General features: G+C 34.5%; 1 protein-coding gene and 1 pseudogene across 1 annotated transcript; one reads left to right on the top strand and one right to left on the bottom strand.

The window, feature by feature from the left end:
• Positions 1–2,544: 2,544 nt before the first annotated feature.
• Positions 2,545–3,481, top strand: LOC132314092 (secoisolariciresinol dehydrogenase-like; annotated as a pseudogene).
• A 9,406-nt stretch (positions 3,482–12,887) lies between these two features.
• LOC132314091 (thaumatin-like protein 1) lies at positions 12,888–13,586 on the bottom strand. The gene has a single exon (XM_059813000.1). The coding sequence runs from the start codon at positions 13,584–13,586 to the stop codon at positions 12,888–12,890; it is 699 nt and encodes a 232-aa protein (XP_059668983.1).
• Positions 13,587–17,151: the final 3,565 nt, after the last annotated feature.

Raw genomic sequence — 17,151 nt, 5'->3', positions numbered from 1 at the left:
GAGGCAGATGACGACCTATTAAAGGCAGAGGTCAGGGAGGTGCTGGTCGTGGTGGTATTAACCATGACAATGTTCAGGTGGAGGATGCACCTTATGTGTTGAATCCTATGATTGGATTTATCAGAGATATACGCAAATTGGGAGCTGTTGAATTTGTCAGACCTACTGATCCACTAGATGCCGAGAAGTGGATTGAAGATATGGAAAAATATTTTGAAATGATGGACTGAACTAAGGTACAAAAGAGGAATATTGGTGCTTTTCTTTAATCTGGTGGGGCGTGCCAGTGGTGGCAGTCAGAGACCAGGATGGTTGTGGACATTACAGCTATGACATGGGACGATTTTAAAACTCAGTTCAATGACAAAAACTTTCCATTAGCAGTGAAGGAGAAAAAGGCAACTGAATTCATGCAGTTGGAATAGAATAGTGATATGTTAGTCAGTGAGTACGAGAGGATGTTTACAGAGCCATCCCGATTCGCTCCTCACATTGTTGCAAATGAGTTACACAAAGTCAGAAAGTTCGAGCAAGGGTTGATCTCTCATGTGAAGAAGTTTGTGGTGGGTCATCATTATGACACTTATGCTAAAGTGGTAGAATGTGCCATGGCAATAGAGGAGAATAATAACATTATATTTCAGAAATAGAAGGAACGTAAAGCAGAACAGAAAAGTAAAGGGACTAACAGCTCTCAACAGAATCAGAGGAGTCAATAGGGATGACCTACTCATCGGTGAGTAAACAAGTCTTATATATATATATATATATATATATATATATATATATATATATATATTCATTTATTTTTGAGATGAACAACGAAACTTTCAAATCGATCAGAGTAGTAATACGTACACCGCAAACTTGCAATGAAGTGCCTAATCGAATGATTTTTGATTGATTATTTATACTAAATATAAGTAGAAGACTCCACTCCCTTATTTATTATATAAATAAATAATTTAAAACAATAAATCTAACCATTCATTACAGCTACCAGTATAAAAATCATTTTTCAATCCACCTTCTTTTGAAAATTCATTACAGCTACCAATATATATATATATATATATATATATATATATATATATATATATATATATATATATTCCCCGACAATAGAAGCCTTACGGCATCTACAAGGAACAAGACCACAAACACAACCAAAACAAACCACTGACTAACCACGGCACCACAACAAAAACAACAAAACCCACAACCGCAAACTTACAAAGACGATCCCTATCAAATTTACAGATATGATCAAACATACAAAAGACACCTAACAAAGCAAACCACCATAGGAATAAACCATGGGACCCGGTGAAATAATTCCCATACTACAACAACAGCCACACAAAGAAGGAAGCAAGTTCCAGAAGTGTATGGTAGTAGCTCTGCGTGACAGCAATGCCACAAACACCTAACCACATTTCTAACCCTATGTTGGACAAGAGCGTGACATTAGAGGGATTGATATTTTGTGGGCCCAGCCTTCTAGAAAAAACTAGCCTTGCGTCGTCCCCACACAATAACAAAGAAAAGTTTGACCCGGAATCCAAAGTCAAACGCCACAAGAGACAACGGAAGAAACGAGGGGGACCAAGGGTTGCACGGCCACCAATCAGACCAACCGCCGGCGAACCACCAGCAAGAAGAGCCACGTCGGGAACAACAAAACACCACATAGAATGGAAAGCAACATAAAATCTATGCTCCGAATGATGTCCAGCCTCACAATTTTTTCCGACAACAATGATCTACGACCCATAATCAATGGCGGCTGGAGGAGAGGCACCAGTATATTTTTGTTGACATATGCTTCTTTGAAAAAACAACTAAAGTATGGTGTTTTATTCACTAATTATGAAGGTGAGGGTCAGGAGTGAAAATGACAATGATGGTACAATAATTTAGTGAGTGAACTGAGTCTCACGAAAAGTATCTCATTGTAGACATTAGCTACCACGTGCTTAAGTAGTAGGTAGCACATTTTACACCTAACATTCTTAAATGAATTTTCAAAACAGTCGTTAATGATTTGTTTGACCATAAGCCTCAGAGAGAGACCACTCATTTTTAGTCCAAAAAAGAATAAAAAGTTGAATTTTCAAACTAACCATTAATGGCATCTAAAATGTGCCTGTATGAAGATCTAAATATTGCCAAAAAAACAAAATCATCAAAACTGTGGAAAAGCTTTTGTCTCAACAATGTCAGCAAACTCTGTAGCTGCACCAAGGTTCATACCTACTATTTAAGTTGCTGTATATCCTAATATATATATATATATATATACACACACACACGCACACACTATAGATAGTTTATTCAATGACACTGTAATGTTTTTATTTATATCTTATTTATGTATAGATGTGTGATCCAAAACTCGACTCACAAATAAATTTTTTTTCTTTCAAATTCGCCCTTTAACTCTATTAAGATGATCCGGGATGGGCAGTTAAATTGGCATCCCTATATGTATTAATCATCACGAACAATTGCTTACTTCAATTTTGGGTGCATAGCTTTTGAACATGTCTCAGATTGGAAGGCAAAGTGGCAGTAGTCACCGGTGGAGCACGAAACGTTGGAGAGAGCATTGCTAGAATATTTGCCAAACATAGCGCTAAAGTTGTTATAGCAGATGTCCTAGATGAGTTGGCTCACTCAGTGTGCAAAGACATAGGTCCTGAACTAGCTTCATTTGTCCAGTGCGATGTAACTAACGAACTGGACATCAAAAACGCCATTGACACCACCATTGCCAAACACGGCAAGCTCGACATAATGATCAACAATGCAGCCATTATAGACGGACCAAAAACTTGATGTGGACAAGTCTGAATTCGATAGTGTCATCAGCGTTAACCTAACCGGTGTCTTCTTGGGCACCAAACACGCTGCTCGTGTGATGATCCCAGCCGGGAGGGGCAGCATAGTGTCGATTGGGAGTGTTTCTTCTAGCGTTGGAGGTGTTGCAACTCATGCTTACGCGAGCTCAAAGCATGCCGTGGTGGGACTCACTAAGAATGTGGCTGCAGAGCTGGGACAGTTTGGCATTCGAGTGAATTGCTTGTCGCCTTTCTTCATTGTCACAGAGCAGACGAAGAAGTTTTACAAGACGGAGAATGAAAGGGGCTCTGGAGTTTATTCCAACCTTAAGGGGGTGACTCTTGGGGGGGAAGATGTGGCTGAAGCTGCTGTTTTTTTGGCTAGTGATGAGTCCAAGTATGTGAGTGGGCATAATCTGGCACTAGATGGAGGCTTTACCGTTATAAATCCGGCTTTTGGATTGTTTTCAAGAGCTAATTGATGTATTTTCATTCTAGTTTTGAGTTGGATCAACGTTGAATAATGAACCCTTTTAGTTGATTTTGTGGCTCTTGTACTTGTACACTCTAATAAAAAGATGCAGAATGAATGTTGTTGCAAGTTGAATTTTTGTATGAAATTCCTTCTGCTAGTTACATTTGACATGACTGTTCTTCCAATGGAGGTTTTGATTTGATTCAGATGATGGTCCCTCTTGGAGTTGTTTGTGTTTTCAAAGGCCTGTGATGGTGTTTGTGGTTTTTTGCTCAGTCCAGCCTCTCTTAGGCCTTGTACAATGTGTTTCTAGTCCAATTAAAACTGTCATAAGAAAAAGTAGATCACTAGAGTTTAATAAAATATTATAAAGAAGTGTAAATATGAGTTTTGATTAGATTGAAATACCAAATAACTTATATATATATATATATATATATGGTCGTGGATCACCTAATAATTTTTTATCTATCAAGCCTGAAGTCTTTGCGGTCTTTAATGCATTTCTAATCTACGTACGTAAGGTCATTCCATCCTAAGGGCCTGTTCGGAAGGCCAAAATGTTTTTGGTTTTGGCGTTTTGGTTTTGGTTTTGGGCCCATATCTCGTTTGGTGTGGGCTGATATGTTTTTGAACATGTCTATATCATTTTTAGATTTGGGGCAAAACCCATATCACCAAAATGGTGATATTGGGTGTTTTCAACACTGTAGTGGCCATACCAAAAGGTGAAACCAAAAACAGCCGGTCCAAACCAATATCAAGTTATACTGTAGCGGTATATCACGTATAAGACCTAATTTTAGAAACCCTAGCTCATTTCTACAGAATATTTCTCTCTCTTCGTCTTTGCACTCCGGAGGTGACTGAGGGGCGATTCCTTTGAAACGAAGGTTGGGTGTTGTCGATTTGCTTCAAGATTGACAAATCCATGATCGTACAAGGTTTTTCTTTGCAATCTCCGTTGTATTTGCTTTTATCCGTCTCTGTTCTGTGACCGATTTGTGTGTGAGGTGATTTTACCGAAACCCTAGTTCGTGCTTTGGAGTGCAAAGATCGAAGGTTTCCCTGTGTTTCTCGGACAGGCCGATCGTGTCTATTATCTTAGGTGTGTGAGTCGATTCTATCTTTTCCACCGAAATCCTAGTTCGTAGTTGTTAGATGGAGGATCTGACGGTTTTGTATCGTTTTTCTCTCTGATTTCTCAGGTTCAAGTGTGCGTCGATTGAAAGATAGCTTCTGAATTTGCAAGGTATCGTTTTTCTCTCTGATTTCTTAGGTTCAAGTGCTATGTTTAGGCAAAATCAGCAGTTGGTAATGACTTTTTTTCTAAATGAAGTTTGAGAGTTCGTGTAACACATTTAATTTCACACAAGAACACACATCACAGCTCATCCTATATCTGTGTGGTCGTCCCTTCCACTCCATTAACACCTCTGACCCCTTCTTTGCCAATACGTCTCTCTCCTTGATACAAATTATATTTCCGTATGTGTCTCTGTTTTGTATACATATATTCAGATTCTAGCTATGAACTCTCTTTTTTGTCCATATGAGCTAAATATATATAATTGCAGTTTCTAAGGTAGTGTGAGTGAGAGAGAGAGAGTGAGTGTTTGTGTGTGATATCTTGGATCTCTTCATAAATGTAGATGAATTTACTGAGAATTAAAACAGGGTGTAAGGGGTAGGCATTTTAAGGCTCTTCCAGGGCTTCATATGTAAAAGCATGTTCTTTCTTGTGGTTTTGGTCCAATGGTACAATAAATGTCTCTTCTGCTTGTTGGAGTAGTTTAGATGGAGAACGGACAATTTTACTTAGATTTGTGGATTAATTTTGTGGGCAGTGTCCCTTATTGAATTGATTGAATGAATTTTATGGGCTGTGTCCCTTATTGAATTAATGGGAACATTTCTGTACACAATTGAAGTAGTCTTTTATTCTACTCCATAATTACTGTACACTATAACAATGTATTAGGAGGAACATTTCTGAGTTGGATTGAAGTGTTTCATAGACAGTACCTTCTTTACTTATCATTGACGTGTTGAATTATGAGTCAAAACACAATTAAATGTAGTACCATTGAATTTTAAATTCTTATGTAATGTAGTACCATTGAATTTGATCATTAAAATTAGTATGATATAAATAATTTACTAAACTGTTCAATTACTTTAATAATAATCAGATGGATATGAACAATGACAATGTTGAGCAATACCCATCAAGAGACATTCATTCTCTTGATGGTGAGAATGGTGAGGATGTTGTAGTTATTAAACAGGCCGATGCCGCTGTTTGGTGTGATACCCATCAAGAGAAATTCATGCTCTTGATGGAAGAAGAGGTTGGAAAAGGAAATCGTACAGGCACGACTTTTAATCCAAATAGGTGGACACATATTGTGGACGCAATGTTATTAGAAACTGGAAAGAAGTACACGAAGGATCAATGTAGACAAAAATTCAATAATATAAGAGCACTGTACAAAGATTGCAAATAAATATTATCTGAGACTGGTGTAGGGTACAACAGTGAAACTGGGATGATTGAGTTGGAAGCTGAAAGATGGGTTCGATTGTCCAATGTTAGTATTTCAATACGTGTCTATTTACCATACATACAGTTAGTAATTAGTGATTTAGTATTAAAAGGGTTTGATGAACAATAATTGTAAGCTAATAATGTGTAGGTTCTCAAGCATGGCAAAAAAATAAAAAAATGAGAGTGTAAGAATTATGAGCGGATGGTAAGGATTTTTGGGAATACACATGCTACTGACAAGCATGTTCATCCTTCTACAAAGCCACCCAGACCTCACCAAGTGCTAACAATGCCTCAAGTGGCAACACATGAAGCTGAAATTCATAACACTGAGGGCAATGCAGGCATGACTGATGTAGAACGACCTAATGTAGAAGGACCTATTGACCTCAGTCCTACTCCCAAACTTGTAGCTAAGAAACAGAAGAAAGAAACTTTTTTAGAAAAAATGTCTTTAGTGATGGAATGTTTGACTAATATTAGGAACGCGAAAGCTGATAAAATTGCAAAAGCCATAGCAGAATCATCTTCTAGTTGTCAACCATCTCGATTTATCGAAATGCCTGAAGTGACATCTCCCAGAAAAAAGAAAAAGAAATGGATCCCCAGCTTGAAGAGTGCGTTAAGATCGTCAACACATTAGTGGGGATTGATGATACCCATTATGCTAAGATCATAAGGATGTTTGGTGAGGACAAGGTGTGGAAGGACATATTTCTTCGCATTCCTGATGAGAGGAAAGTTGGGTGGGTGATGAATCAGCCTCTGTGATTTCTTCGGTATTTTACTTTTATGTGCTTTTGGATGATTGTTTTATAACTGCTTTTACATTACTGTTAGATGACTGTAATGAATTTTTCTTATCTACTGCTTTTACATTATTGTTAGAAGACTGTATTTAATTCTTCTATCTACTGCTTTTAAATTAATGCTGGATAACTATTTATGTTCTATATCTATTGCTTTTACATTATTACTGGATAATTGTATGATTTGGTATGTCTTTTCCATTTTGCTTAATTTTTATTACAATAACTGCTTCTGTTTATTCTTAAATAGGATAGTAGCTATGGATATAAGGACAATATTAACCATTTATGATGATGATGATGAGGAGGAAATTCTTGTATTGATTGCAGCCGTATATGAGTATTATCATAAACATTTTGATAAGCAATGTTATAGGGATTCCATGTAACAAGGGGAAGATTACATATTTGAGGTCTTAAATGGACATGAAGATAGGTGTTACGAAAATTTTCGGATGTACCCCAACACCTTTAGGGCATCGTGTCATGAGTTGAAATTGTTAGGATTGAAAGATTCAACATTTCTAATGGTAGAAGAACAAGTTGCAATTTTCCTACTTACCGTGTCTCACAATGAAAGGAATCGTGTCGTTGCTGAAAGATTCCAACACTCTACATCCACAATTTCATATCACTTTCATACTGTCTTAAAGTTAATTTGTGAGTTAGGGACTAAGATTATTGTTCCCCCGGATTTGAATGAAATTCCTAAAGAGATAAAAAACAATTCAAAGTTTTACCAATACTTTAAGAATTGTGTAGGAGCCATAGATGGTACTCATATCCATGCTGTAGTGCCAGTTGACCAACAAATACCCTTTCGTGGTAGAAAGGGTAATACGACCCAAAATGTCATGGCTGTGTGTTCATTTGATATGAAATTTACATACATTCTAGCAGGGTGGGAAGGGTCTGCTAATGATTTGAAGATTATAAATGAGTGCATTCAGAATGAGGATTTCAATTTTCATTACCATATTTATGCATTTAACATTACAAATACGTTAATTTTAATACTTAACATGACAGGTAAGTTTTATTTAGTGGACTCTGGGTACGCCAATCAACCGGGGTTTTTGGCCCCTTACCGGAGTCAACGTTACCACATGTAGGAATATCGTAGACATACTAGAGGACCACGTGATAGAGAAGAGGTGTACAATTTTAGGCACTCGTCATTGAGGAATATCATAAAGCGATGTTTTGGGTTGGTAAAGATGAGATTCGCTATATTGAAGCAAATGCCCCCTTATCACTTTGACACTCAAGTTCTTATTGTCATTGCCTGTTGTACATTGCATAATTTCATAAGATCCCAAGGTGAATCTGATGAATTTTTTTATTCTGAAACCCCTCAATCTTCACAAAATGAACCTGATGTAGATGACGATGTTCAGGTGGTCAGTGCTACTAATACAAGATACGACAGATGGATATTTATCGTGATGGTATTGCCAACCTAATTTGGGAGCACTGTAATCACTAATTATAAAACTGTCTAATAGTGTGTAGAATTTTAATATGGATAACTGTAATAACTAATTATATTACGTAAATTAAACTCAGATGCTCCTTATTTATGGATAACTGTAATAACTAATTATATTAGGACATCAAATATTAAATACTTTAGTACTTGTAGGCGCACTTATGTATAGGCTTGAAGTTGAGCGACCACAATGTGCATGTGATAGAGGTCTTATGCATCTGTATAGGGCTCGAACTCCAAAAAATGATAGTCGACAATTCTATAGGTGTCCAGCTCGGGAGGTATGGTTTTAAACTTTTAGGTGCTATTTCTGTTACTGTTTCCTAATTGTATAATTTATATTTCTTGTAGTCACATATGAATGCATTTATGTGGGTGGATGAGTTGCACCAAGGTGCACAAGTTGAAGAACAGGTTCAATCTGACTTGGACAGAGTCATTGCAATGATTCAAAATGAACAATGTAGATAGAAGTACATACTCTTCCTAGATTGTGGATGTCTTGCTATCACAATCATATTTATTATGATTGTCCTCTTGTTATTCATTATCGTTGTTACTGAAAGATGAAGTTAAATAAACTTCCATCTTTTGTAATATATGACATGTAATACGTATTTAGTTAATTTTCTGTGTTTCATTTGGTATGTAATATATACTTAAATGGTATATTTTGAACTGCGTATTAGTTGATGTTGTGTTATCTTCTCTGTCATTTTGGGAGTGAGCTTTAGGGCATTTGTAAAATTTGCTACTGAGGTCATTTACACTCTAAATTTGCAACTTAGTCTGAAAAAAGGTTAGATATATCTTGTTTACTACTTCTAATTATTTCATTCCTACCGTGTGTTATGTGTTATTTTGTTTTTATCTAATGTTGTTCATGTGTTTTGTTTTGCATGAGGTCATTTACACTTTAAATTTACAACTAAACCTGAAAAAAGGTTAGATATATCTTATTTACTACTTCTAATTATTTCATTCCTACTGTGTGTTATTTTGTTTTTCTCTAATGTTGTTCATGTGTTTGGTTTTGCATGAGGTCATTTACACTTTAGATTTACAACTAAGCCTGAAAAAAGGTTAGATATATCTTGTTTACTACTTCTAATTATTTCATTCCTATCGTGTGTTATTTTATTTTTATCTAATGTTGTTCATGTGTTTTGTTTTGCATGAGGTCATTTACACTCCAAATTTGCAGCTTAGTCTGAAAAAAGGTTAGATATATCTTGTTTACTACTTCTCATTATTTCATTCCTACCTTGTGTTATTTTATTTTTCTCTAATGTTGTTCATGTGTTTTGTTTTGCATGAGGTCATTTACACTCTAAATTTGCAGCTTAGCCTGAAAGAAGGTTAGATATAACTTGCTTGAATTAAATTTATGAACGGTGTCCCTTGTTAATTGAATTTTGTGGGCGGTATCCCTTGTTAAATGAATTTTGTGGGTGGTGTCCCTTGTTGAAATAATTTTGTGGGCGGTGTCCCTTGTTAAATGAATTTTGTGGGCGGTGTCCCTTATTGAATTAATTTTGTGGGCAGTGTCCCTTGTGTTTATTGTGTTTTGAAATTTTGAAAATGTCTATTTTAAAGGGGAAATCATGCCGGATTTTTTAAAAATAAAATAAAATAAATTGAATTTAACTCTGTTTTATATTTTGCTACTATAGGTAATGTCTTGTTTTACATTCAAATTCATTTTTTGCTACTAGAATGAAGGACATGGCAGTAAGTTGTAGGCAGTGGCACCAGTGGGATTGATAGGAAGCATTCTCCAGTTGCTGCAACTCCAGAAAGCTAATGATCTCTAAGTTAATCAAATGGAGTCCTATGCAAGTATAAAGAAGTGGGTGTACATTTTATGGAATGAATATTAGTGATCTCTAGTTGTGTGTACATTTTATGTAAGTGTAATGAAGTGTGTGTATATACACATATTATTTTTAAGAAATGTCTAGCTCCTTATATGTGGACGTATATATGTGAATGGTGCAACACTCAAATTCTTAAGATTGTGACGTACAAAGCAAAACTATATATGGAAGTATATATGTGAATGTTGTTCAGTCTTGTAAGAGGGATCTTCCTTGATTGCTTGCTTTTAATCTTTATTTATATTTATCAATTCTGCTTATGGTTGGATATTGTATGAAATATTCACAAGTTCGTTATCAAAATAAATACTCAACAAAAGGGTAAATGGTCTCATGACTAAATAAAAAAAATATTACCAATTTGAAGGACATCCACTACAAAATTTCAAATTAATTTAAGGGAAGTCAAACTATTCACAAGCTTCAATGTCCACCAAATCTCAACTCTGACCAATTCAAGAAGATCGACGTTTTGGCTTTGTTTCTTATTAGTTTCAACTACAAGGATCTCTCTCTCTCTCACATTCATCATGAATTTATATAATATATATATATATATATATATATATATATATATATATATATATGAAACAAAACAAAGTTAAATGGAATGCAAGCCAAAAGAAAAAGATAAATGGAGTGCAAAGATCTACTCTCATTGAAAGATTATTACAAAGTTAGATTTGTAATTTGGTTGCCATTAATCATGTTTATGCAGATTTATACATTATTACAAAATTTAAGATTTGTAGTTTGGTTGCCACTATACATGTAAATTTATTCATAATTTTTTTTTCCAACTCTAATGCAGAATATATATATATTTTTTTTAACAAATTATCTCAAATCATAAAGAAAAATAGACTATTTACATATAAACTTATAATTGTATTCATATATATAATTTTTCAAAACAAAAACAAAATAGTCTTTACTAAACAGGTATTCTGTTATTAATTCAGAATTTTTGATAACAAAACACCTAGTCCCAAAACGTGTTTTGTTTTCGGATTCCTTAAAACGCATGACAATACCAAACGCGTTATCATGTTTCTGATACACAATTATCAAAAACAAAACAATCGTTACCAAACATGGATCCTATTTCTACTAAAAACATACCAATACCAAAACGGTTGTTTTCATATCATACTAAACCATAACATATAATGTATCGTCATCCAAACGTATCCTTGGACTTACCCTTTTGTGAGATTTTTTCATATTATTATTACTATTACTATTATTATTATTTGTTGAATGGTAAAACAAATATACACATTATATTTTGTTCTGAAACACTCAACCTCTCCGAAGAAGAGAGAGAGCTCATATGGATTTTTCCACATTGTAAGCCTTTTTACTTCAATAAAGGTGAGTGGGTAATCTTTGTGCCCGACACCGGAGACGGTGTTCTTCTCGTCCGAAAAGGGAATGTTTTGCTCTTGAGCCAAAAAAAGAGCGAGTTCCCTCTTAGCCCGCAAAAGAGGGGGTTTTGCTCTTGAACCCGAAAAAGGAGCTTGTAGTGGTTTGTTTTCCACGTGCAAGGAAAGCTCAATAGTGGAATCCTCGATAGGTTTTCTTGAAGCATGGATGTAGGCGACTAAGAGAGGTCCCAAACCATGTAAACTGTGGTGTACTTTAAGTTTGCATTTCTCTAACCCCTAACTCTCTCTTATTTTGCTAAGAAAAGCCCAATAATGGAATCCTCCAGAGATTTTCTTGAAGTATGGATGTAAGTGACTAAGGGAGGCCCCAAACCATGTAAATGTGGTGTACTTTGAGTTTGCATTTCTCTAACACATAACTCTCTCTTATTTTGCCAAGGAAAGCCCAATAGTGGAATCCTCCAGAGGTTTTCTTGAAGTATGGATGTAGGTGACTAAGGGAGGTCACAAACCATGTATACTGTGGTGTACTTTGAGTTTGCATTTCACTAACCCGTTACTCTCTCTTATTTTGCTAGTTAAAGTTTTACTTACCTCTTCACTAGTTAAATTCCCATTTGCATATCAACTGTTTTTTAATGCAACAAGATTTCTTTTAATTAAAGAGGATAGGATGTATGCTTGGGTTGTGTTGTGGAATTAAAGAGATTATTGCTTGAAGTATTCACTCTTAAGTTTGCATTTCCGGTAGATTAAACTACATGCACACCAAATGTTCGATGAAATGATTTATGGACATTGTCATCACTTTATGTCTTTTAAATGTTGCATTCACATGTGCATTTCTATTACTTGAATATATTCACTCACTAAGAGGTTGATAAGAGGCCCTGAATTTCTCAAAATTACTAAATTTGCCTTATATTGAAAATTTTAACAAAATAGTTAGATTTATGAATGGGAGATGATAGTGGCGCTCCAACAAAGTCCTCTTATGCTCTAACTTATTTTTATTAATAAAGCAAGCGAGTGGACTGCCCTCTTCTTTGTTCAATCCATTTTTAAATTTTTTTGTAAACATTATTTATTTGTCAAGTGTGACCCCAAGCACAAATTAAGACATTAACATTACAAGAGATAAATCTAAATTGCTTTAGTTACTAGTAAACAAGATGGAGGGCCGGTGGAGTCAGGAATTTGTTTTAGAGATCATAATAAAATATTTTTTCCCACTATAAATGCAGCGAAATGCAAGCTGAAAAATAGAACTATAAGTAATTATTTAAATCCATATTTTCTGCAATAATTCAAAAAAAAATTGCTGAAAAAAATATAAAAACATAAACGATGAACATTAAGGAATAACTACAAGCCCAAAAAAAAAAAAAACACACACACACACACTCTCTGGCCATACAAAAATATTCTATATAAACAAATATCCCTTCTATCTGCTATTTATCATGGACAGAATGTAATAACATAGTTTGGTCCACCAGAGCAAGTGAAAGTGCTAGTTTTATCATCGTAGGCATAACTATAAGCCTGAGGACACTTCCCTTTCATATACTTTGAGTAGTCAGTTGGTGGACAAGTATCTGGTGAGCCAAAAGCCCCAGTGCAACAATACCGTGACTGATTAAATGCTAGGCATGCACTCTTGCAACCAACTGTGGCACCATCTGAATTTTTCAAGGCAAGTTCTGCTGGACAATCGGCATTGACATCGACCGGGCATGCCGTGGCGTTGCAGTTATCGGATCCGCCTACAGGGGTGACGGAAACCGGCAAGTTAAAGCCGTCCACCAGGCTAATGTCGTAAAAATCTTTTCCCTTGTAACCTGCTAGGGTTAATTCTACTAGGGTTGCCGGTGGAATTCCACCGGCACCATTACAACTTATCTGGCCGGAGCTACAGTCGCCACTCTGACAGGTGAACTTTCCACTAGCGTTCACAGAGCAAAAAGCCCGCGCCCAAAACCTGCCTGACCATGAGGCCGGTGCGTCGAGGGACAATGAAGCTTTGGATGCTAACTCGAATCCAGTTGACGATAATTGAGCATCACGACCAGTGAGGGTTCCCGGCCAAATAGTGTAACGGCACTTATTTGTGAATGTAAATGTAACTGAGTGAGCCACTGCAATACAAAATGATACCATATAGAGTTTGCATGCGTGAATAGGCTTCACATAAAATTTAAAAATATATATATATATGTAGACAAAAGAAGTGTCCATTTATATATATATATATATATGTGGAAACCATTATAGTATTTGTAAGTTAGTTCATTTTATTGTTTAATTTTTTTCAATTACCAAATATAACTGTAACTCTATCAATTTCCTAATGAGATTATTATTCATTTCTTGCTCTTACAACTTTTTACTTCTCTGCACATCACCTTATCATTACAAATATAGGTTCTTTGAATACCACATATAGGATATTTAATATAAAAAATTTTGTCTTGAGATTAATATCATGAACTTGTGTTCGTAATAACTTATAAATAAAATAATAACAAAACAAAAACAGAAACAGAAACAAAACTTACAGGAAACAAAAATGGTAGCGAGAGCGAGTGCAACGAGAAGAAGTCTAGCATTCATCATTTTCTTTAAAGCTATGATATTGAGTTGTGTTATCTGTAGTTTTGTACTTCTGAAGTAGCAGGGTTATATATATATATATGTGTGTGTGTGTGTGTTCAAAAGCATATGTAACAACAACAAATAATTAGCCTTAAAAAACCTCAATCACGAGATAGGTTTCCTTTTTGGATTTTTAATTTATGCAACAATCACAAGATTTGGAGTACGTTTTGGATCTTTAATTTGGCATTGATTTTTTGTATTATTATTAGGAAAGAATATTATGTACGGAGTAAATTGATATTTTTACTGTGATCTAGAGAAAGTGCAATTATTACTGGAATTTGAAATTTTGGTCAAATTACAAATTACTGAATTTGGCAAATATTAAAAGTTTTAACAAAATTAACTTGATTTGTGGATGAAATTCAAACACGTCATGTCATTGAGTAGACGTTCATGAATTAATGGAAATAGGTAGAAAACATGTACCTTGACTGTGTTAACTTTTAGCATAATCTCTCTCTATCTATATATATACACTCACAACTGTTTTAAGGTAATCTGTATCTATGCACAGAAATGATCTTATGCTCACGGATGATAAGTGTGAAATTAATCCAAATGAAGTATGAAGCATGACAAGAGCATCTGCAGTGGTTTGTTAAAATATTTATTTGTATAAAATATACTATCACGTCGTTATTGTATAAAATTATCGTGTATTTTACATAGCCACATCAATAAATTTCATTTCTCCTCTCTTTTTATCATTCCATTAACGAATTAACTCTATATTAAATAGGTTTATAAAATTTAGGGTGAATTGCAAAAAATACCCCTCAACTATTAGCCGGTTGATAAAAACCTACTTCTAAATATTTTTGGTAAAAAAAACTCATCTCAACTATCCCAAGGGTCGTTTCGATCTCCTCCCTTTTTATTATTATATTAACGAATCAACTTTATATTAAGTAAGTTTATAAAATTTATGGCCAATTGTAAAAAATCCCCCTTAACTATTAAACGGTTGATAAAAACCCACTTATAAATATTTTTGGTAAAAAAATCCTCTCAATTATCCCAAGGGTCATTTCTCCTCCCTTTTTATCATTCCACTAACAAATTAACTCTATATTAAGTAGGTTTATAAAATTTAGGGAGAATTGCAAAAAACCCCCCTCAACTATTAGCCGGTTGATAAAAATCCACTTCTAAATATTTTTGGAAAAAAACTCCTCAACTATCCCGATGGAGTGTTTTTAGCTGATGTTCGTTAAGTGATTGTTTGAGGGAATTTTTCGGACGAAATCACCCCCTTAACAAATTATTTTTCAGACAATTTATTTATTTATTTTCTCTCTCTCCGTCAAGCAAGGTATGTAAAGCCACAAAGAAAAATTATGCAAAAGCATAAAAATGGAAAGTCAGTAAGATCATATTTAAGTTATGCATAATTAATAAAATAAAATTGAGTACAACCGCATGAAAGAGAAGATTCACCATGGCGTTGTAATAGAAGATGGAAAAATTAAGCAGCTTAAGAACTCCTTCAGTGCACTTGATCTTTAGCAACCATTATAACAGTTAATTATTTTAAGGAAAATAATTAATAATTTGTCATGTTTTCTTAGTTCAATTTCTTTCTTTTCCTTAATATAATTATGTTACTGCAAAGTAAGTTGGACTAAAATTGGCAATTAAAAAGTTACATAATTTCTTTTTCAAATCTGATTTTTTTTTTTTAAAAAAAAATTTACTTACTTCGAGAACACAAAATACCCCAAAGTAACTTTTTCTGACGAAATTATTGTAGTTGATGTACTAAAGTTAAAGACCCAAAAATATGAAAGTTTTTAATGTGAAAGGACATCGTTGCCCTCTATTCAAATCACAAAAATCTAATTATAAAGAATATTTGAGTAATTTAGTTTGAGAGAAATGCATTTATCATTTCATTGTATATTGTTTTCAAGGCTAATTAACGTTGAATTATGAACCCTTTTATTTGATTTTGTGGCTCTTGTAATTGTGCACTGTAATAAAATGATGCAGAATGAATCTTGTTGGAAGTTGAATTTTTGTATGAAATTCCTTATGCTAGTTACATTTGACATGATTGTTCTTCCAATGCAGACAATTTAAATTGCCTACAAATTTAAGGTAATTTAAAAGACATAATCACTCTTTTTTAACTTAGTCAGCTAACTCACTCGAACTAAGTCAAAATTGTCATCATTTTTCAATAATAAGAAGAAGAAGAAAAATAAATAAATAAATAAAGTAAGAATCAGACTCATAAGATGAAAATTATTTAACTTGGGGACTTGCAGCCAAATGGGGACTTCCTAGCTCCTACATTCATTAATTCTGGATTTTACGCTGCTATTTTCTTTTAGCTTGTTGGAAGTTTTGATTTGATTCAAATGATGGTCTCTCTTGGAGTGGTTTTTTGCTCAGTCGAGCCTCTCTTAGACCTTGGACAATGTGTACTAGTCTAATTAAAACTCTCATAAGAAAAGTAGATCACAAGAGTTTAATAAAATATTATAAAGAAGTGTAAATACAAGTTTTGATTAGATTGCAATATCAAGTGACTTATATATGGTTGTCGGCCATCTAATAATTTTTCATTTATCAAGCCTGAAGTCTTTGCGAATCCTTAATGCGTTTTTAATCCACATACGTAAGTTCATTCCATCCTTAGGCCTCCCCCTTTGTGAGATTTTTTCATATTATTATTGCTATTTACTATTATTATTACTTGTTGAATAGTAAAACAAATACACACATTACATTTTGATTTGAAACACTCAACCTCTCGAAGAAGAGAGAGAGTTATATGGATTTTTCCCCATTGTATAGCATTTTTACTTCAATAAAGGTGAGTGGGTAATCTTTGAACCCAACACTTGAGACAGTATTCTTCTCGTCCAAAAGGGAAGGTTTTGCTCTTGAGCCCAAAAAAAGAGTGAGTTCCCTCCTAGCCCACAAAAGAGGGGGTTTTGCTCTTGAACCCGAAAAAGGAGCATGTAGTGGTTTGCTTTCCACGTGCAAGGAAAGCCCAATAGTGGAATCCTGGAGAGGTTTTCTTGAAGCATGGATGTGGCGACTAAGGGAGGTCCCAAAC

The sequence above is a fragment of the Cornus florida genome, unplaced genomic scaffold (genome assembly GCF_030987335.1).
Source record: "Cornus florida cultivar Cherokee Brave unplaced genomic scaffold, ASM3098733v1 CherokeeBrave_3.0.0_Hap2_Chr06, whole genome shotgun sequence".
NCBI classification, from domain to species: Eukaryota; Viridiplantae; Streptophyta; class Magnoliopsida; order Cornales; family Cornaceae; genus Cornus; species Cornus florida.
The sequence above is the reverse complement of the archived record's forward strand: the minus strand, read 5'-3'. Positions and strand labels throughout refer to the sequence as shown.

Coding starts and splice junctions, on each gene's coding strand:
- LOC132314091 (XM_059813000.1), bottom strand. CDS start 13,586: ATGGTATCATTTTGTATTGCAGTGGCTCACTCAGTTACATTTACATTC.